This window comes from Bactrocera dorsalis, chromosome 5 (assembly GCF_023373825.1).
Source record: "Bactrocera dorsalis isolate Fly_Bdor chromosome 5, ASM2337382v1, whole genome shotgun sequence".
NCBI classification, from domain to species: domain Eukaryota; kingdom Metazoa; phylum Arthropoda; class Insecta; order Diptera; family Tephritidae; genus Bactrocera; species Bactrocera dorsalis.
This window is the reverse complement of record NC_064307.1, coordinates 11551921-11574073: the sequence shown is the minus strand read 5'-3', so window position 1 is coordinate 11574073 and position 22153 is coordinate 11551921. Positions and strand designations below refer to the sequence as shown.

Sequence of the window (22153 nt, the reverse complement as noted above, 5' to 3'; positions counted from 1 at the left end):
AATTGAATTTTCAATTACTTAATTTTTAAACAATTATTAATTTTTATAAAATTATCTTATAAGTTATGAAAATTAAGTGACTTAGTTATAAAATTTTAATTAATTTTTATAACAAAAAAATAATTATTTTTACGAAATTATTAATAATAACAAATTTTTAGTTTTTTAATTAATTATCTATAATTATAAAAAAATTATTTTTTCCCAAATTTTGGTTATTTATAAATTTTTTTTCTTAATTAATAATTATTAAAAATTAATAAATTAAAATAATTAATTTTGTAATTAATTTTAATAATTAAAAATTTTGTTATTTAAAATTTTTTTATAATTATAGATAATTAAAAAAATATAATTAATTATGAAAAGTAATTAAAATTTAATAACTAAGTCACTTAATTTTCATAACTTATAAGATAATTTTATAAAAAAATTAATAATTGTTTAAAAATTAATTAACTAAAATTTTTTTAAGTAGTTATTATTTTAATAATTAAAAAAATGTTATAGAAGTAATTATTTTAGCACTTAACTTTATTAACTAAAAAGATAATTATTTCTAGTTAATTTTAATTTATTCTTTTCATTTATTAAAAAAATATGGAGTTTATGAAAAAATTAAAATTAAAATCAAATTAAAAATTTTAATCTGAAAACTATTTTAATAAAATTTTTTTTTTTCAAAAAAAAAGTTTTTTTAATTGTATAAGATTCCAAAACATTTTTTTTTTTTAATTTTTAAATTCCCAGCTAAATCCTTTTCAACCATTTTAAGCGTTTTCACAGAGTTACCTTCAATTAAACATATCGATAAGGTCACTTAAGTGCTGCCAGCGCATTGAAAATTGAAGCACGAAATTACACATACTCAATAACGGTATACACCAGTATTCAATATTAATATAATGCAGTGAAATATGGCACCATAACGGTTATTATTATGCATACCGGCGATTGGAAGTGATATGCACACGGACGAGCAGTGGCAATCAACATTAAAAGCGACATAATTGACAACTCGCATCGGCATACTTCCGTGCGACATAAAGCACTCTGATACTTTTAAAATACACAAAACATACAAATATATACATATATACATACAGCAAGTATATACATCAGGTGTTAAGGGTACAAAACACAAAAAAAAAAGACATTATGTGACTGCGATTTTAAGTGCGCGCCTTCCAAAGATCGTTGACACATGGTCACCCATACCTTTATTTGCATATATTTAAATACCATATAGTGGCAACGCTGTGAGAAAAAATTGATGAAAAATTTGTGCTGAAAAATAATATATTTTAATGGAATTATTTTCAGTAACAGAGCATATATTTTACTATACCTTGTATTCGAGTTTTCTCTTCTCTAAATTAGAGATACATACATATTATTTCTTAGTGGGATTATCAAAACCCAAAGAAAATACAGCCGAGGTATTAGTATTTGATAATATTAAGTAGTGGAAGAAATACTCCATTCTTAGTAGAACGAATTAAAGTAGCAGTATCATTTGCCTGGATTTTCCTAGATGGTCACTTGAACCTGAAAAATCACACGTAGCACTTTCAACGTTTGTATGTGTGTTTGAAATGAAATTTAATATGCCAATACAACAGGTTGTTGTGCATTAAATAAACGGAAACGGACACAAAGTGTAATGTCAGCAGTCGTTGAGCTTGTCAGTGCTCTGTTACCCGCTTAACTGTGAAAATTTTAAAATGTTTATGTTTCGGATTTCTTAAAATCATATGTACTGTTATTGATTGAGGATTCCATGAGAGAATTTAGTATAGAATTCAAATATCTGGTTATCATGGCGCGATTACGATCGCCATTGACCCATCGGCATCATTTTCGAAGAAATATAGACCGCTGATTCCAACGGCTCACAAACCACGCCAAATCTTTGGTTTATTTGTAAAGAATGGTAGCTCTTGAATCTCTTCAGGTTGTCCTTCGTCCAAAATGCGGCAATTTCGCTTGCTTACGTACCCATTGAGCCAGAAATGGGCCTCATCGCTGAACAAAATTTGGCTCGAAAGCGTCGGAACTTTTGAGAATTTTTCAATAGTCCATAGAGCAAAGCGATGTGGCTTGGGAAGGTCGAGCGGTTTCAGTTCTAGCACAATTTTGACGTAAAATGCCTCAAGTCGTTCCATACATTAGTCTACTTACGTGGAAACCACTGTCGTTCGAACTGGAATATTACTTGTGGAATATTTTAAATGTTTGCTGTTTTGAAAGGGACTCATTTTATATTTGGTCCGTTCATGTTCCCAACCCTTATTACTCGGATTTCCGGTGCTTTAAATGTATGTACTCAGAAACAAATGGCAGCTCAATAAGGCCAACTTTAAGTAGACGGAGAAGTATTGCTAATTCGGTGGTACATCCTTAAGTTGTTACGCAATATTTTGAGTTGGTAGGAATTAAGGTCGCCTTTTTATTCATAATTTAAAATACCGTTATTTGTATATCGGGTTGTGAGAAAAGTTCGTGTCGTTCAAAACTAAATTTATATAGTGTTGGCGTACTTGAAATACGAAAATAACTGCTGTCTTCCTTAAAGTATTTCAAATACTTCACACTTCACCTAATATTTTCCAAACACTTTCAACTTTGTAGTCGCAACAAACCCACACTTGAAGCATCCATATCAGCACTCTTTAACTGCCATCCCCATTCACTCGCTCATACTTATTGTTCATTGACTTTGAGCTTCTAATTCTTCGGCAGTTTCCGGCAAACAAAACTCGTTCACTCATCATGGGCGCAGTGGCCGGCGTCTGCCTCAGCCGGACTGTCCGAGTCTAGAACTTTGTCCTGCGGCAGTGTGTCACTGCGACATCCTGCCTGCCACGCCACACACGTGGCTATGTCAGCGGGTAAAGTTGCTGTCGTCAAGAAGTGCATAGTTCCACATACACTTATGAGTGTACGTGTGTGTGGGCACTTGCCTTGACTTTAATATACTCATCTCGTGCGATCGGCATTTTCCTGCCTCCGAAGTTCCGCTTGTGTCGTGCTTGTGGTTGCCACGCCACACACGCTCGCCACGCGCATTACACTTAAAGCTATGTAAATAGTGGTAAGCCTGTTGTTTCTGCTATTGTTCTTGTTGTTGCTGTGAAGTTCATTACTCCGACATGTTTTGTGCGAGCAACTATCGCTGACACATCCTCCTGTTGCTTTTCAACGAAATTTTCCAAGATAAAGTCGGCGCACGTTTTTGCTGTCAGACCGCTTCGCCTATCAGTTGTGTTTGCCCGTGTAAGTGTGTGTGTGGCTGGTTGCATGTTGCACAATGCCGCCAAGTGATTGCTGCAGACGATTATCAATAACAAAGTGTAAGCAATGACTTGAAACACAACGGAGATTGGTTGCTAAAGTGACAACAGCAGCAACAACAACAACACCCGTTGGTAGATACAATAAGCAGAGCAGCAACTAACGGTGGCAAGTGCAATAAAGTGATACCCTCTGCTTGAGGAGTACTAGTAGTTGTTGTTTTTGCTATTGCTACGACATCATTTGGCCATTGACATTGCTGTCGCAGCCGATGTCGCAAATTTATGCTGCCGAAGGACTACACGAGACGTTGACAGCGACAAGCACGTACGAACGCACTGCGCTGCGACTGAGATGCCGGAGATTGCCGCATTTGCTGGCTATGATCGCAGCTTGTGGCAGAGTTTAAAATACTTATTGAACGCTTAAATATTTTGGATATTATTCAAAGCCTGATTTGATAAAATTTCGCTATTACATAAGAATAGCCGACGCTTAAAGAGGACATACACGGGCACACTTGTGCGTTCGATTTGTGTGAATTCGTTTGCCCATACACGACACACAAATCCATTTTGCGTTCGTTCTTCACACAGTTAACATGTGCGACAGGCAAGCGGAACATTTCTTCGAATTTATTTCCAATGCAGCAATTTTATCTATTTCTTTGTATTTCGTTAATAAGTTATTCCAACTTTTATTTTTCTCAATATTATTTTTATATTTATCACTTTTCGTTTGCCAAATTGCCAATTAATTTTTTATAAGATCAATAAATTCAGACACGAAATCTTTATTAAGGAGAGAGCCCAATCGCTTAAATCTCTTTAAAAATTATCTAACCACAAACAAGATACATACAAGGCCTAGAAATTTCGCTACATGTGTGCCTGTGTATGGCCGCTATTATTATGTAAAATAGTATTCCTAAATTTCTGGACATTGTCTTCTTCGAAAAGCAAGTCTTTGTTTACCCAATATATCCAAAGTCTTTGCCAATAGTGGCATACTATTTTTGTACAAGGAACCGAGAGACGATTGGGATCAAATTCGGTTAACGTATTCATAAGCCGATCTGCCGCTAGCTATTGACCCATCTAGAATTGAAGTGCCGCTACATTTTCATTTCGAAAATAAGACCTTGAGTACTCTTCCTCCATCATGATCTTTTTTATTCCTATATACTGAAGATTGATTTGGACTGCACTCACGGCCTTACAGCGATTTTGTCTTCTCGTACCCATTGCACAATATACACTATTATTCCACATACAATATCCCATGTTAAATGAGATGTTAGCATAAAACTTACTACGTCTCTTGAACGTATTTGTCTTTGGTTTTGGAAGCGGACACATTCTACCACTACATGATCTGCCGTTTCAATACCTGCTTGAATTTATACAGATAGCTTCTGAAGCAGCCGTGTCCCGATAAAAACTGCGTTAGGTGGTAAGGTGGTAGTTCCTTTCATCATGATCCCGCGTAACCCAGTCTCTAATATTTGCTATCAGAGAGTGCGTCTACCTTTCTTTCAATGAGGTACTCCATCTTTCCTGCCATTGCCAGAGTCATAAGGTTCGTTATGTCACTTATCTGTGTACCGTGGCAACTCCTCTCACGTACCATCTATGTCTAGTAACAGATAACCAAATTGACGCCGCGTATAAAATAATCGAACTACTGACACTTGTCAGCAGCTATTTCACTAGTTGTCTGGGGCCCGGTTATTGGGCATTATTCTATCAATTGCCGACACAGACCCCGCCCCTTTGATGTGTGTGGCTATTAGGTGCTGCTTGAATGAATGTCTGTGATCCAGGTTTACTCCCAGGCATTTGAGATTGGGCTCGATTTTATTGTATGCCCATCAATACAAATCTTAATTGCTTGAACTCTCTTGCGACTACTCATTAATATCACTTTCGTTTCGTGAGCAGCTAGTTGTAAGCTAGCTGTCTCGAGCAATTTTTTAACACTGCTAGTGCTTTCATTACATTTGTTCCTCGCCTCGTCAAGGGTTTTCGCCACAACTGCAACCGATGTGTCGTCCGTATATCTTACTATCTTTACCACAATCGACATAGCGACTCTTAAAATATCGTTGTACATTGCATTCCAGAGTACATGTCCGATAACTGACCTTTGCGGAACACTGCATGTGTGTCAGCCCATCTACATATACGCGGACTAGTTTTTGGGATATTTATCTAAAATGTGCCATGTCATAGATTCTTTTTTCTCCAAGAGATCTGCAAACATTTGGTTCCGGAGCGACCAATATCGAGAGACGTGGACTAAATCTCACCACCCGAGGCAATGCAACGACTACATAACCGGAGAACTGAACGAAGTCAATTCTTGTATGGAAACTGGGATCTGCGTTATAATAAAAACAAAAACATGATTAATTTTTGTTTAACTGATTTCTTTTGTTGCCTTCAAAAGGAAAGAAATAACAATCTTTCGATTTTTAGATTATAGATGTTTTTTTTTCCGCAGGTAGTTGAAAATCCCGAAATCGCTAATTCATCTGCAGCAAGACTATCATAATATTTTTGTGGTATGGTTCATCTTTTCTTCGAAAATACATTCTTAAGCAGACACGGTGAAATTCTTGCTACACAGCCATACATACAACTCGTTTTTTTGGAGTCCCAAAAATAATGAATGAAGATTTCAATGGAAAATTTTTCAAAACTTTATTGCTTGATGAAATTCTTTTGAAAAACTTTTTATTGTTTTAACGGTGCAAACGATAAACAATTACGCTGATATGAAAGAATTTTATTTGGGCAATTATATTATTAAATGTTTCGAAAACACTTAGACTCAGCATTAAGCAGTTTTAGCCACTAGTCATAACACACGCCACGCACATTGACCTTCTCGCCACAGGGCCGTTAGTTCATGTTTACGTAGCACTAGCAAGTAGCGGCTGCCGTAGATAAATACATTAACTCAATTAATTGCGAAGTAAACCGAAAAATCAGTACGAAAATCCCATAAAAATTAGCACAAATTGACGCCATTTACCGCTACGCATGCAACAGCAATGCGGGGTGCTGACATCACAGATCGGTATGAAGGTGCCAATGGCTTATATGCTTTGTAGCTTGTGGGCAAGCGTCAGAATAAACGAAGACTCGACCGCAGGCCATAGAAAGAATCTCAGAATTACCGAAAAATATTTCAAGAATGTGAAAGTGAGTATGTGTGTGTGCGTGGAAATTGATCGGCGAGTGTGCAGTAATACAAATTTATATCACTATATATATATACGTATGTTTGTGTGTTTGTTAATGACTAAAATCGGGAAACTTTTGGCGAAGCGAAAGCCACTGAATCAGCATTTTTTAAGAATATCTACATGCAAGAGTACACTCATATGCGTGCGTTGTCTGAGGGGCGCCTGTGTCTGCATTTAATTGCTCTTTGTTGGCAAATAATTTGATTTTATGTTGTGGCTTGCTTTTTTTGCATTTGTATTTGTTGTTGTTGTTTGAGACGTGTATTCATGCAAAATTCAGTATCAGGCTATGTAAGGCTCTTGATACATAAAAGGAGATACATTTGGAATTTTTATACTTTTGTAAAGAAAACACATAGAAACTTCAAATTTCATGGGGAGTGTTTTTTTATAATTTGGAAGAACATTTTTTCGCATTTATTTTTTGAAGATTATCTCTTTCAAATGTTGGACGCGGCTACGCCTCAGATAATCCATCCGTTGAGTCCAATTATCGATGACTCATTCGAGCATTTCGACTCGTACCTGCCGAACGACATGGTAATGTTTCGCTCTAAGTCCTGAATCGAAGCGAGATTGTCAGCATAAACTAGAGACTTTACATATCCTCAGAGATAAAAGTCTAACGATGTAATACCGCACGATATTGGTGACCAATCGACCGGCCCAAAATGTGAAATTATCTGCTCACCGAATTGTTCTCTCAATAAATCCATTGATTGTTGCGATGTAAGGGAAGTGGCGCCGTCCTGTCTAAACCAAATATCGACCAGATCACGAGCTTTAATGTCAAACATCAAATTATCGGTCATCATGGCGCGATAACGGTCACCATTGACGTTTACGTTCTCACCAGCATCATCTTTGAAGAAATATGGACCAATGATTCCACTAGCTCACAAACCACACCAAACCGTTTTTATTTCTGGATCAAATGATATTTTTTTGAATTTCTTCAGCTTACTCTTTGTCCCAAATGCAGCAATTTGGCTTGTTTACATACCCATTGAGCCAGAAATGGACCTCAACTGTGCTGCAAAAATGTCTTTATTAATTTTTACAATTTTTCGGTTTCCTGTCGAATAACTCTAAACCTCCTGTGATTATTGAGAGAAAACATTTCTTTAACATTTCAAGATTGAAGTCAAATGCGTTGGCGAACGCAATGAACGTCTTCTAAGAGATTTTCCTTGTTGGAAGGCGCTCTCAGTTAAGCCATTCCTGTCTAAATAATGCAAAACTGACTTATTTGAACAATTAAAGATATTTATTTTGGGATATATTTTGCAAGTATTCGAAACCAAAGCGTGGATTTTAGATAGGCATAAGTGTAGTCTGTTGCAATTTTTTATTTTTATTTTGGAACCCTTTACTCAAAATTCCCTTTTTACATGTGCACATTTAAGCTATTTAAGTGCCCTTACCCATGCCTTCATCAATTTTTTGCCATAAGTTTTGCGCTTCGCAGCCTCTTTGCCTATCTGATTGGCGCACAGATTTTCGAGAATCCACAGCATTCAACGAAAATTGCTGGCTACAGACGCGTCACATGCTTGGAATAATTCTGAATTTCACTTGTCAAAATTGTAGGCCTAGCGCTGCATGCAGCAAAAGACTTTCAAATACTTTCCTTCTTTTACACAAACGCAATGAAATATCTTTACGCTATTCTCCTTCTTCTCTCGTGCGGTCGCTCTACGCTGTCGTGCGTGTTTGACCGTTTTTTGCGAGTATTTTGAAAAAGATGAATCGCTTTTGGCTCGCCAAACAGCGGTAATTGATGGCGTCGTTTTAGCAACAACAACAAAAGACAAACAACTACACGCCTAAGTACAAGTACTCACCTGTCCGTCTGTCCGCCCGTCTGCTCGCCTGCTGTGCCTAAAATACTTTTCTTCGTTAAATTTTAAAGAAAATAGTTGTTGTTTTAGTCGCGGCAAGGTGAAATATTGTCTGTGTGTACTCGCACTTGCTCGGTCATGTCGTGCGTTGTTTCAAAATAAAAATTAGCAATTATTTAGTTTTAAAAATAAATCCACTGCTTGCGCTGCTCAATTGCCTGTGAATGCGCGTTTTATGTATTTGAATTTAATTAACTTGTGAAATTGCTAAATTTGCTAAATAAAATCTAAATTCTCTAAAATACTATCTTGTGAAAATATTTATATACGAAATTTCAACGCTTTTGTGAGAATTTCTTGTTTAACAAATGGCAAAATTAAATTAAATTGTGTGGCAATCACATTTGTAATTTTAAAAATTTATTGAGTAAGTTTAGAGCATATTTTTATTTTTATAACAGTGCATTTTAAATCACAAAAATATTTATAGATTCATTTATGTGTGGAAATTCAACTGAACTTCAGCGAATAATTTGTATATCATAACATTAAAAAAATTGTATATCCTGACCTTAATTTATAGCCTGACATTTTTATTACTCTATATGACCGTTTGATAAAATGAAATGAAGCAATCTAAATTTATTCCAAAAAAAAGCTTGTAAGAAGGTTTTGGTCGAAAAAATTCACACACAGACAGAAGTTTGGGTTTGCTTCAAAAAATTTTTTCTGATCAAAATAATATAATAAGTACAGGTATATTTTATAACATCCTTTGCATTTTGCTTCTTTTTTTGGCTGCCGATACGTTTGTTAAAGATTCCAACATCTCATAGTACTTTTGGAACTATTTCCTAATTATAAGTGAAGTACCTATAGTAAAACATTAGGAGTTAAGCCCATTTTTTAGGCTCAACGAATTAGTTTGGCAACATTTTGATGAAGCCTTTGAATCTAAAGAAAATCGTTACTTCAATTAAAGCTTAGTTCAAAATTGCTCGCATAAATAAGTTTGGAAAATGTGAAATTTAATAAAAAGGTTTACAAAAGAGATTTTTTTGGAAAGAAAATAAAGTAGAATAATGACCTCATCTTGAGGTCGGCATTGTATTGCTTTTTTTTTTTAAATTCCAAATTTCATTCAAAATAGTCATATCGTATTTTGGTCAGGGAGGAAAAGTATATCACCCATTATTTATGAAAGCGATCTCTTACTAAACGCATCATGACAAGTCAGTTTTCTAAGACCAAAGCGAAAATAAAATTCAAATTCATAAGAAAATAGTCCAATTTTATCAATAATCAGCTCCACTGTGGCCGACAGTCATTGCTAAGTGGGCTCTTTACTCTACTATGGAGCTCAATGTCGGAAATAACTTTCTGTCATGAAAATCCTATTGAAACCAAATATTGTTTTATGCTTGGATTGTCAGCCACAAAAGCTTTTTTACCAAGCTCTTAAAGAGCCTTCGAAGAAAAGTTTGTTTGCATCAAAGTAGTTAGCTTAAAGAAAAACGGGTCAACGATATCGTCACTCCCACATTGACAGCAAATTTATGCTCCTTGAGTGCGAGATAAGTGTAACTAGTACAACATAGTCGGTTTTCATTTTCAAAATATGGCACTAGATCTTAAAACGATCCGTGATGTATTATATGAATTTTGGAACTTTAAGTGGACTGAGATATTCGTTTCTTTGTTTAAATTATTTTCTATAATCTGATTAATTTAAGAAAAATAGGGGTCTAGTCTTCTTCAAACGAGCCTGCATCCGGAGCTGTTGGTCTGTCTCCTGGCTGACTAGGCGCAGCATTCAGTCAACAGAGTCTCATTCGTATTAAGGTGAGGTTGAAATTTGGAAGAGGTTGGCTCTATGTGGGTATTAGCTATATCACAAGAACATCAACAGAATTTTTGGCATCAAATAAATTGAATTATGAATTGTGTTTCGCCTGGGAACTTCGGAAAAGTACATACGTATATAAAAAATTCTCTATAACAATATCTTATTTTTAAATATTTAAAAGCAAAAGGAAAATTTTATATAATGAAGCTTGGCCTATTATTCAAAGGAAAACAAAAGTTTTTGATTTTCAATTGCGCATTATTTGTAGCTAAAGTCTTACTCGAACAATCGGATGTTCTACCTTAGATGCCGTGATACTGAGTCGGATTTGAGACCTGTTCGTGCCCTAAGGCAGTGTACTCGCCCCTATGCTCAACATTGTTTATACAGCAGACCTTCCGGTGATCAACTCTGACTTCACAATGACGCCAATTTATGCTGATTATACTACACTGCTAGCATCAACTCCTCATGCTAAGATCCCGCGCCAGTCTAAGGAATAACTAAGTTCCTAATTTATAAGGTAATACTGAGGCCGATCTGGACGCATTGCATTCAAATTTGGGGCAGTGAAGCGAAAAATAAATTCAAGCATATCAAAATAAAGTTTTACGCACTATAATTGGGGCTTCTTTCTATGTGAGAAACGATGTTCTCCATCAGGAAAGTAATTTAAGTACTGTAAAGGAAACAATAGAAGAATTTATCACACGTCACCTCTTCCGTTTGGAGCATCATAATAATATATTTCCGATGTCCACAAAAGAATCCCATCGAATGTTTGCTAGATTCGACCCTTCCGATACAAATTTGAATATTTTGACTATATTGCATATCTGATATTTAACGACTTGAAATTCAATTTCGTCATTCGCGCTGTCAAGTTAGTTGAGCCCCCAAACTCAACTATCGGCAAATTACATTCAAATTTCCCGGCGGCTGACTAGCGATGGCTCCGAAATCTAGGTCAATTACGCGAATTTACAGTGTCTGCTCTCGGCTGCTTTCGGCTGTCCAACCGCTTGACACCAGCACCAGCAACAACAACAAGTGCAGATAATTTTCAACACTGCTGCCAGTGGCATTGAAAGTTGCGCCCACTCATTCATAAGCGCTCGAACGCCAATGTAGAGCATGCAGCGATGACGGCAACAGTGTCGCCCCACAGATCAACCGCAGGCCCCTTCTACCAAGAATGGCGCTGTTCGAAGTGTTTTTGCTGCCACCAGCCGCTAATGTGCCGCATCCCGTGGCGCGTAGCACAGCAGGCAAATTCATTACATCATCAAAGCAGGTGTGTGTGTGTGTGTATAGTTCTATGAAGTACGAATATATGTGTGTGTGTGTGCGCTTGTTTGGGTGCATTTATATGACTTGTCATAATTTTTCGCCAATTTTCATGGCAGCGGTCCCTCTTAAAATATTTCGCGCATGCATGTTTTTGCAATACTAAATGTGATGGCATACATGTGTATGTGTGTGTACATATTTCTGCTGGTTTGTTTCGATTTCCCATCATATTTCATCGAATTCGCACTCTGCTAATGAGCGTCGAGCAACAGCCAATTTATTAACAATCAATCAACATTTCTACGCGAGCTCTTCGGCGAAGGCACACACACATGAACATATTTGATTAGGTAAATACATTTTTGTGTTGAAAATAACTTAGTTTTGGGTTATGCGAAATTTTTTGAAAATATTTTGCATATTTGTGGCATAAGAAATTATATAATATTTTTGTCATAGCATTTGAGCATTCCAATTATTTACCGTTCATCCAATTAGAAACGTCTTGGCTGGTTGCTAGTGATGACACTTCAGTTTGGTATAATGAAATGCGCGTGCCTAAAAGTATGCTATAGTAAAATAAATAATGCCATATTTATCATTGCGTTTTACTTATTATACTCCGCTCCAATAGTCTTTTGATAACTTTTAATTAAATTTAAGAATCACGTGCCACTTTTTGCATTATAGTTTATAAATAATAAAAATAAATTATCAATTATATGTAAATTAATGAGAAGAGCCTTCTATTTAATCTGTATTCATATAAAAATCATAATATCAGATCACCTTGAGCATCAACTTATGTTTTGTTTTTTTTTTTCAAAGACCTTTATCCTCTCCTTTACCTTCTTTTTGCACTGGAATGATGAACAAATTGTGCTTAAAAAGCTAGAAACCAGCTGTGAACCAACTTCAATGACATACAAAATATATTTCTTAAATTTTTATATATAAGCGTTGCCACCTGCTGCAAAAGATTTTCAACTTTTTGCCTTTTTAAAAGTTTCTTCCTCTATACTGTTTCGTTTGTTCACCGAAACTTTTTTTACTTCCAATTCCAAATATTTTTAAATAAGTCAAAAAAGAGTGGCAAGCCTGTAATATACTCTTTACAACTCTAAGCCTTCCTAAACATTTTTAATTCGAAAGCTATATAATTCTTGCTATTTAATATAACTTTTTGGAATTATTATTATAGAAAGGTGGCAACCTTTTTCAAAAATAACTACTTCAGACATTTTTCTGGTTTAATTTAAAACCCTTCTTTAATATTTTGTTGCTCATATTAGTTGCATTATTTTTTTTAAATAGGTGGCAACCCTTACAAAAATATTCCATTCCATTTCTAAGACTCCAAAGTTTTGCCGTTTGAGTATATTTAGTACTCTTTAGTTTGATATTTTTATTGTACACTCTATTTACCAAACAAATGTTCGACTTCCAAATTAAAACGTATTGTAATAATTCCAAAAATAGTGGCAAGCCGGCATGAAGCTTTTTTCAACTTTAATCCTCATTAAACCTCGTTATTTTGGTATCTATGTACATACATATGTAAAGTTTTGCTTTGTAACAAATATTTTGGAAATTAATTTTACAAAAAAGGTGGCAATCCTTTCCAAAAATATTTGTTTCTGAAACTTATTTTATTTAATTTAAAACCAAATCATAAAATTTCTTTGCAATCATAAATTAAATTTTTTTTTTGAAAGGATGGCAGCCCTGTTAAATAGAAATTTCAACTGTAAGCCTTCATAAATAAATAATTTTGCAATATTTTTTTATTTTATAATTTTTTCTTAAATTAATATATTAAAAAATAGGAAACCTTTAACCATTTTTGCTTTTAATCAGTCTAATGCTCGTAGACTGGACACAAAAAATTATCAGCTTCACTGGGGTGCCTCTCTCAGTGCCTGAATTCTAAGTCTATCCTAGAGACTAAAGAGCTTAAAAATTCGAACAAAGTAGTAAAAGTGCTTTCCTGTAAACCTTAACCTCTGTTGCAGTTCGTTTGAATAAAATGTTGAATGTCTCCCACTAATCGTTTTTAGGACAATTCGGGAAGGTTGAAAATTTTGTTTTTAAAAGTACATTTATTCGTTGAGAGTACAATATTGCCATAAAGGTAGGTTTTTAACACAAATACCTGATTTAACTAATCTTATCAAATAAGAATTTAGTACTTACCTCCGTAAAAGACAAGTCATGGCAGATAAGACGGTTCCATTGGCTCTATTCAAAGAAAGCAACCAGAAAAAGTTGCTACTAGAAATGAAGCTAGCGAAAGTAACATTCTCTGTTCAAATCTTTTTGCCGTTATCAGCATGATTTCATCTAAAAACAACAAGCGACAATAACAATTTCCTGAAGATAGAGACCGATGACAATCTTTTTGAGCGAAACGCCTTTAGGCACGGTAGTGAAATCGATAAGAGCCACCTGAATGATGGTTGAATCGATTCGAATTTGGTTTTACAGTTTGTTCTGTATGAAAGGGGGATGGTTAAACACATTTTAGTTGAAGCATTGCCACTTGTTTCAAAATCGAAAAAATAAAAGACAAAAATATTGGTAACAAACTGGAAGCGTTTTTACAAACATAAAAGTTTAAAATTTTATGAGCAGAGTTGCCACCTGTTTAAATATTTTTTTCAACTAAATTTATAATATAAGTGAAATTTTACCATATGAGTATAAAACACAAGCGTGAACTAATCTATATATCTGTCGGCGATACTACTGATTAGAGTTGCCAACTGGTTGCATATTTAAGTAAAAAAAAAATTGTGAAATATACACTACAATATGGGTATCAAATGAAAGTATTTTAAGAAAGCTAAAAATATAGTTAAAAATATTTTGTTTCAGACTCTAGTCATATCCTCTTTATTAAAAATAAGTATTTTTGTTTATAAAAGTCGTCCTTGTGTTACTTAAAAATAAAACAAAATTTATATTTTTTCACTTTTAGTCTTTATTAATAAAATTATTTAGTTTAAAACTTTTTGTTTTAATATAAAAAACACATATTGCTATTAATAAAAATATTAAATTTACAAGAAAATACAAATTTGCTGAAATAAAAAGTCGTTATTGGCGCTAAAAATACAATTACAGTTATATTATTAAAATAAAATAGCGTTTAATTGCACAGATATTCATAACATGCAATTTCTTAAAATACTCGACATGACTCCTTATTTAATTAGTTATACTTTCAGTACGCAGGGAAGACGACGTTGAAGACTTTCTACGGTTTTGCGTTGTTCATTTTTATTAGAATTGATTTTGTTAACATTTTTAGATAATTTTTATAGTAATTTAATTAATGCACCATATGTGGGATGTATGTATGTATGTATGTACATGTATAAATTTGAAAAAAAAAATCTCAAAAAAATATTTAAAAATTATTTTACAAATATTTAAATTATTACCATATTTATTTTTGTTCCTACGAAATTAATAAAAAAAAATTAATTTAAAATAATTTAATAAAAAAATTATTTTAATTAAATTTGTAATTAAATTTTAAATTTTATAACATATTTTTATAAGCAATTACGTAATTAATTTAAAATTATAACAATAGAAACAAAACTAAAGTTTAATTACAAAATTAATCATTAATTAGAATTTTTTGTAAACACTTTAAATAAATATTCCATAATTTTTAGTTAAAAAAAAAATAAATAATTATTTGAGCTACAAACTAGTATACTTAAAAAATTTAAATTTTGAAAATTAAATAAAATAAATTTTTCAAAATTTTTTTTATGATTTTAAATTAAATTTTTTTGATTTTGAATAAGAACATTTTAAATTATTTTTAATTATATTTAATTTCAAACTTTTTAAATTAAAGTTTTTCAAACTAATTTTTTTTTAAATGATTTTTTTAATTAAAACTTTTCAAATTAATTTTTTTTTAATTTAAAATTTATTCAAATGAAACGTTTTTAAATTTGAATAATTTTTTTTATTTGAAATTTTTTTAAAATAACATTTTTCGATTTTCAGTAAAAAAGTTAAGAAGTGTTTAATTAACAAAAATAAAAACAAAACAAAAATTTTTTAATTAAAAATATTAAGAAGAACCATTTTCGCAGAATTTAATAATTAAGAAAATTAAGAAAAATTTTAACAACTCATTGCTGTCTGCGCACATACATTAACCCAACTATTTATATGCTTGTTTGTGTGCTAAACTAATTTGTTGCTGTTTTTATTGCGGCGCCAACAAAAGCCAGACCATCGACATAAAATTTACTTATTTATTTCCCGGAATTCCTTGCAGCATTTGGCGGAGGAAATGTTAATCGCGAAAATTTATTTTCAATTCTTAGTTGTTATTGTTGTTAAGCAACAATTTGCATTTATCCGAATAGATGTTTGCAAACTAATTGTATCGAAGTTACGTTATTGTTTACCATTCGTATACAAATATATATATATATATATGTGTATGAGTGTTTTTCTGTGTCTGCCTGCGTTCAACGGCCATCAATTAAAGAAAGCCGCCCGCCGCTGACCTTGCCGGGTTAAACACGAAAATTACTAAAATTCTTTAACAAATGTCGATCAGATATACAAATGTATATATCAAAGCAAACTAAACAAATGTGAATGTATGTATGTTTGTGTCTGTTTACACATGTTGGTGCCCTTAATATGTCTGTATTTGCCAAGAAATCTTATCGCGCAACTTACACCCATAAAATATTTGTTTGTCTAAATATTATTTAATAAATTTATTAAAATCAGACACTAGCCATCGCAGGTGTGTGCTTTGTTTTTTATGCATCGATGTATATGTAGTAGCGTGTATGTATTGGTATGTACTTTTAGCAGTATACTCAATAAGTCAGTGACATTAACATTGATGTATGTAGCTATCGTCTACACACTCACTTTAATTATATAAAAATGTAGATATAAGTATGTATATATATATTTACATATATTTTTTGATTTAATATAACATACATACATATATACATAGATTCATAGTATCTACTTTTATTTTCCTCGATTTCTTTAAAGCTTAGGCGCGGTCGTGTTGTTCTTCGTGACGCATGCTTGATCTGATTTTGCTTCTAAATTCGAGCAATATTGTTGTTTGATTTTTGTGCTTTATATGTAATACATATGTAACTATCTATAAATGTACATATACATTTTTACTATGTCTATAACATCTGTTTGAAAGCTTCTATGAGTATTTTATGAATCAAACATTCTTGTATTTCCGCATATACATATAATTATATATGTACATAAAGTACATACATACATATGTATAATACTATAAGTCATTACATGCAAGTTGAACACTTGTAGCTTTAAAAATATCTCTTTTCCAATGACCTTAATACTTTATAAGTGCTGAGCACTTGAAAAACTGGCAGAAGATCGGGAAATCTTAGCTTTGTTTCAGAAGTGCTAGTAGCTGGATAGCAGAAAAAAATGCGAAAGTTGACAAGTTACGCTTACGAAGAGCATAATATTGAGTAAGTAGAGAAACGGAAAATCAGTATAAATCGGGAAAAAATATGAATATGTTGTTTTTAATAAATGTTTGAAATTACATCAATAGAATTTTTATTTTCACTGTTCAAAACTATTATAATGCCCAAATCAAAGCAAATGCGTCAATTATCACCCGTGTTTAACAGCTGCGTCTTCATTTGATACCAGCGATCGGCCGTTAGCAGTAACCAGCAACTCTGTTTACTTCTTTTGATTTCTATTTGTGCTCTTTTCTCGTAGATTTTTGGCGTAAGGAACGCTTTTCCAGCAGAAACTTCGGTTGCTAGTGATAATTAGCCCTTCTGAAACAAACCTATTTTTTAGAAAATAATTGAGCTAATTTTTAAATAATTTTTTTTCAAATATTACAACATTCATTTTGACAAGTCCTTGACGTCGTTTTATTACCTCAAGCGGTTAAAATCAATTGGACTAACTCGCATTTTTTTCTCTAAAAGCCTGAGCTGAGCTGACCAATGGAAGCAATGAAGTCAAAGTAAATCGATAACGCAGGCTTTGATAATGAAAAATCTTGCAGGGACTGCTTTATTAATTATTCATAAACGCTGTGTATAATGATTTCTAATATACTTTAGGCTTTCTTTCTTTTTTGCCGCCATTTATGCAATAAAGTGTTGACAACCCAAAAAAATTCGTTAGGCAACAGTTGAAGCTTACTGAAAATGGATAATAAAACAACGTGTCTTCATTATTGAACAACATTTCAAAAACAATAAAAGCTTGTCTACCAATGTTCGAAAATTTCATAGAAAATATGGTTAAAACAATATTACAACTTCGTCAACTGTGAAGATTATTTGAAATGGTGGCAAATTCAAATCGCTTTTTTATTTTGGGACACCATTTATATATGCACAAACATATATAATACCATAGAGCTTGATATAAGTACAACAGCACTGTCTCTTATCATTGCATTGTATTCTTTATTTTTAGCCTTAATGAATTCTTATAATTTCGAGTACTTTGTTAATTGATTAAGCAAAAAAATTGAGTAATCAACTACAAAACATCCGGTTGCTCTTATTTAAGTGTCAAAATTATGTCAAATGATTTGAAAACGGTGTTAGAATCAAAAGCAAAAAAAATTGCAACATTCAAGAATTTTCTGAAATAAGACAACTTTATGTAACTGCAATTTTTGTCTATACCCTCTACTTTCTCTTGCGTGCTTTTAAATCTATGTATGAGAAATTGTGTTCTAACTTCAAAGTCTACAACTTTATGATTTTAATTGTCTCTCAATTCGTTTTAAAAGCAAATACGTTAAGTCACTAACTTTAGGGTTAAAAGTTTCGAAGTCAAGGCAAAAATGTCTTAAAATATTTAATCCACTTAGAACTGCAGTTAAGTACTTTTAGTGGTTTTAAAATTTTAAGTGCATAAATTTGGCTGGCAAGTGGTCGCTTGTGTTTTAAAAATTAAGTGATTGAAATGTAGCAAAAATTTGACCCTCTCATATGTAAAGTTTCTTAGAAAGGCTTGGGATTTTCATTAATACAAAGCTAAAAGAATACTGTGGAAAATACATTTGAAAGACAATTATTCACATATAATATGTAATTCTCCACTTATTTTTATGTTTTAGAGTGTTTGAGAACTGATGTACAAAATATAAGCATTTATTGACTCCGTAAACAGCTGTTTTGCTGACATTAGCCGATGCTTAATTTTTTTCTGATATTTAAAGAGTTAGCTTTAAAAACAATTAACGGCTTTTCGGAAAAATATTGCGGTTTATAGGGATATCCAAGATAAAGACAAATTGCTTTCATTTTTATTTAATTATTTTTCTAGGAAGCCGAAGTTATGCACATTCTTAATCTTCTTCCCACACATTTCTTCGAAATCAAGCTCTATTTTTTTAAATAAAAATACTTTTGATCTTTCCAACATCAGTAATCTGTAATGTTTGTATACAAACTTTCAAGAAATCTAGAAAAATCCAGAATACTTTAAAATTATTTAATTTAAATAATGAAAAAAATTGAATTTTTTTATAACAACACTCTCGCATACTTTTAATTTACACACTCTCTACAGTTTGTTGGCTGGCACATAGTAAAAACTCTCTCTCTTTATCTCACACTGAGCGTGTGGGCAACTCATAAACCAACTGAGTTGAGGTTTGTTTCAGATAAACTCTATGGAGTTGAATTGAAATTAAGTAAGTTTTTACTCTTGTCTGGCTTTTGTCGTTGTTTTTGTTATACATAGTATGTATGTATTTGGGTATGTGTAGTTGTTGTTCTGCGCTGCGCTGTGCATTCATATTTATTGAGTTACAAACTAATATGAGAGAAAAAATCAAAGAAAAAAATTATGGAAATAAAAAGAAAAAGTTGAAATAAAAATGCGAAAAATCTAAAATATGCGCTTTGCTGCTAACACACGCATACACAAACACTTTTTCCACATTTTTTACTGTATATGTATATATACATACATACGTATATACCACACACATACGGTGCATTAATTAGTTAATAATAAAAATTCCAATAATTTCTGCGCTGAGTTTACATTTTCTTAAATAAGTTTTTATTTTTTACGGTTTCAGTTTTTCTTTCTTTCTTTTTGCTTCTATCAGACATATTACATATTTCTAAAGCATAATAGACACAACAGTATGTACTAAAAGTAAACAGCATTGCTTCAAAAATGATAAAAAAACCACGCATTGCATGCAAAATTTGTCTTTAGATCTTCAAAAAAAATAAAAATAAACAAAAAACCAAAGCCATTTTGTCTAATTTGTCAAAACATCTTACACTTGAAAAGTTGGCAACATCTTCGCCGCACTGCGTCCGTCCACACACCACCAATAGCAGCACTTACAACAGCGCACATTTGCGCGAACGCTTGACTCGCATCACCGGACACAGCACCGAACGTATGGCCTCATCGAAGACCGTCTTCAAGCCCTTCTGCGTCAACGCCGAACATTCCAGATACTTAACAGCACCAATCTCCTTGGCCATTGCCAAACCCTGCGGATATGTGATGGGTGTCAGTTTCTTCTCCTTCAATTTCTCAATGGTTGCTTTGTCGTCGCGCAAATCCAGCTTCGTGCCGACCAATATGATAGGTACATTGGGGCAGTGATGACGCACTTCGGGATACCATTTGGCGCGCACATTTTCGAAAGAGGCTGGATTCACCAGCGAAAAACAGATGAGGAAGACATCTGTCTGTGGATAGGAGAGTGGTCGCAAACGATCGTAATCCTCTTGGCCGGCCGTATCCCAGAGACCCAAATTAATTGGTTTCGCATCGACCATCACGTTGGCCGAGTAATTGTCGAAGACGGTAGGGATATATTCGCCTGGAAAGGCATTTGTTGTGTAACTGATGAGGAGGCAAGTCTTACCGACGGCACCATCGCCGACGACGACACACTTAATGGCCTGCATGGTGGTGGATTTGTGGTGTTGCGGTTGGTTGTTGTGCTGCTGCGTTGATTTATTATGCTGAGCGTGGTTGTTGTTGTTTTTGTTATTGCTGGAGGCTGGGTTGTACTCAAGTTGTTTAGGGTTTGCGGTTGTGGGTTTGCTGTTGTTTTAGTAATATTGTGAAATATTTGTGTAAAATTTTGTTGTTGTTGCTGTTTTAGTAATAATTTTAATTATTCTTTTGTAAAATTTTGTTATTTTTTGTTCACAATTTTCGTTGTTGTCATACACTTTTTCGTTGTTGTTGGTTTTTTTAATATTTGCGTTGTTGTGGTTTCGAAATATTTCGGTTTTAAGCTTTTTTCTAATAATTCTGTTGTTGTTGCTTTGCAAGATTTTTGTGGTTATTGATTTGAAATATTTTTTATTAGATTTTGTTGTTGTAAACTTTGTGGTTTTTTAATATCTTGTTATTTTGTTGTTATTGTTGTTTTTGTGCTATATTTTTGTTGCCACTTTTCCTTGCTATAATTATAATTTTTCTAATTTTTGTTGTTGTTGTAGTAAATTGTTCTTGTTGTTATGGAAAATTGTTATTGCATTTTTGTTGTTGTGTCGTACTTTCTTTATTGTTGTTTTCATTAATTTTATAGATCTTGTCACTTGTGTCTCTTTGTTGTTGTTTGTTGTTTCAATTTTTGCAGTTTAAGTGTCTTCTAAGAATTATCTGCTTGATTGACCAGTTTCTTTTCACTGAAATTGTTGTTGTATTGGTGCGTTGGAGTTGACGTGTTGGAGGACTTGTTTGCGGTTTGGGGGGCGATGACTGCAATATCGCTGTATCTCTTCGATTCCACACTCGCTTACTCGATTAAAATTTTTCATGTATACACAATCATATGTAAGTGTATGTACGTGTGGGTGTGTGTGTTTATTGCCTAGTTAAACACAATTTGCTCTCCACTTGTTCGTAGTCCGGAATTTTTTTCTTATTTCACTTTTAGCCGTTTCACTAATTAAAAGCCAGCCAGCAGCTAACCAGTTTGTGTCTGTTCAGCAGCCGTTTGTTGTGACGATTACACAACGCCTCAAATTAAAATTCAGAAATTTTTTTATTTTACTTTTTTTCTGCTCCAAAGGCGTTGCGGCACAAATTCAATGTCAACAATTCGCGCGTCACTCAGCCACCCTTCGAATGTGCTACACCTTGATTTGTTTTTGTTGTGGTATTTTCTTGAATATTTGCCAATTTTTGAGTGGCCAGCGTGTTTTTACATTCACACAGCGATTTTTTTCGTTTTTTGCTCTTTTTCTCTACTCAATACACTTTCAATCTTTGCAGTGGTCGTGACGATGACAGCACGGCGACAACGCGTAGCAGGAAAAACACACCCAAACGCTTTGGAATCTCAACAAATACTACAAGTACTCAACGCTGTGCTGCTAGGTAGCGCTTTGTGGGCCGCCAGTGTAGGTAGTTAGTTGGATACAAAGATACTTTAACTTGATCATGTAGTGCGCTCACTCTGATTGCCGTGGAGCGTTGTACAATTCAACTCTCTTCCACTAATAAGCCGCTAAATCATTGCTGATAACCCTGTTCCAAGTGTGATCTCACTCTGAGCGATCAGCGTTCACTTCAAGGCACAGTGGTGGCTATTAAAATGCTTACATTCGCCTGCTT

The 22153-nt window shown here is 33.4% G+C and overlaps 1 protein-coding gene across 1 annotated transcript; it reads right to left on the bottom strand.

Moving 5' to 3' along the window:
* Positions 1-16164: 16164 nt before the first annotated feature.
* LOC105231459 (ras-related protein Rac1) lies at positions 16165-21932 on the bottom strand. Its single transcript, XM_011212767.4, has one exon. It carries the CDS (start codon positions 20488-20490, stop codon positions 19912-19914), a length of 579 nt encoding a protein of 192 aa, XP_011211069.1. The 5' UTR covers positions 20491-21932; the 3' UTR covers positions 16165-19911.
* Positions 21933-22153: the final 221 nt, after the last annotated feature.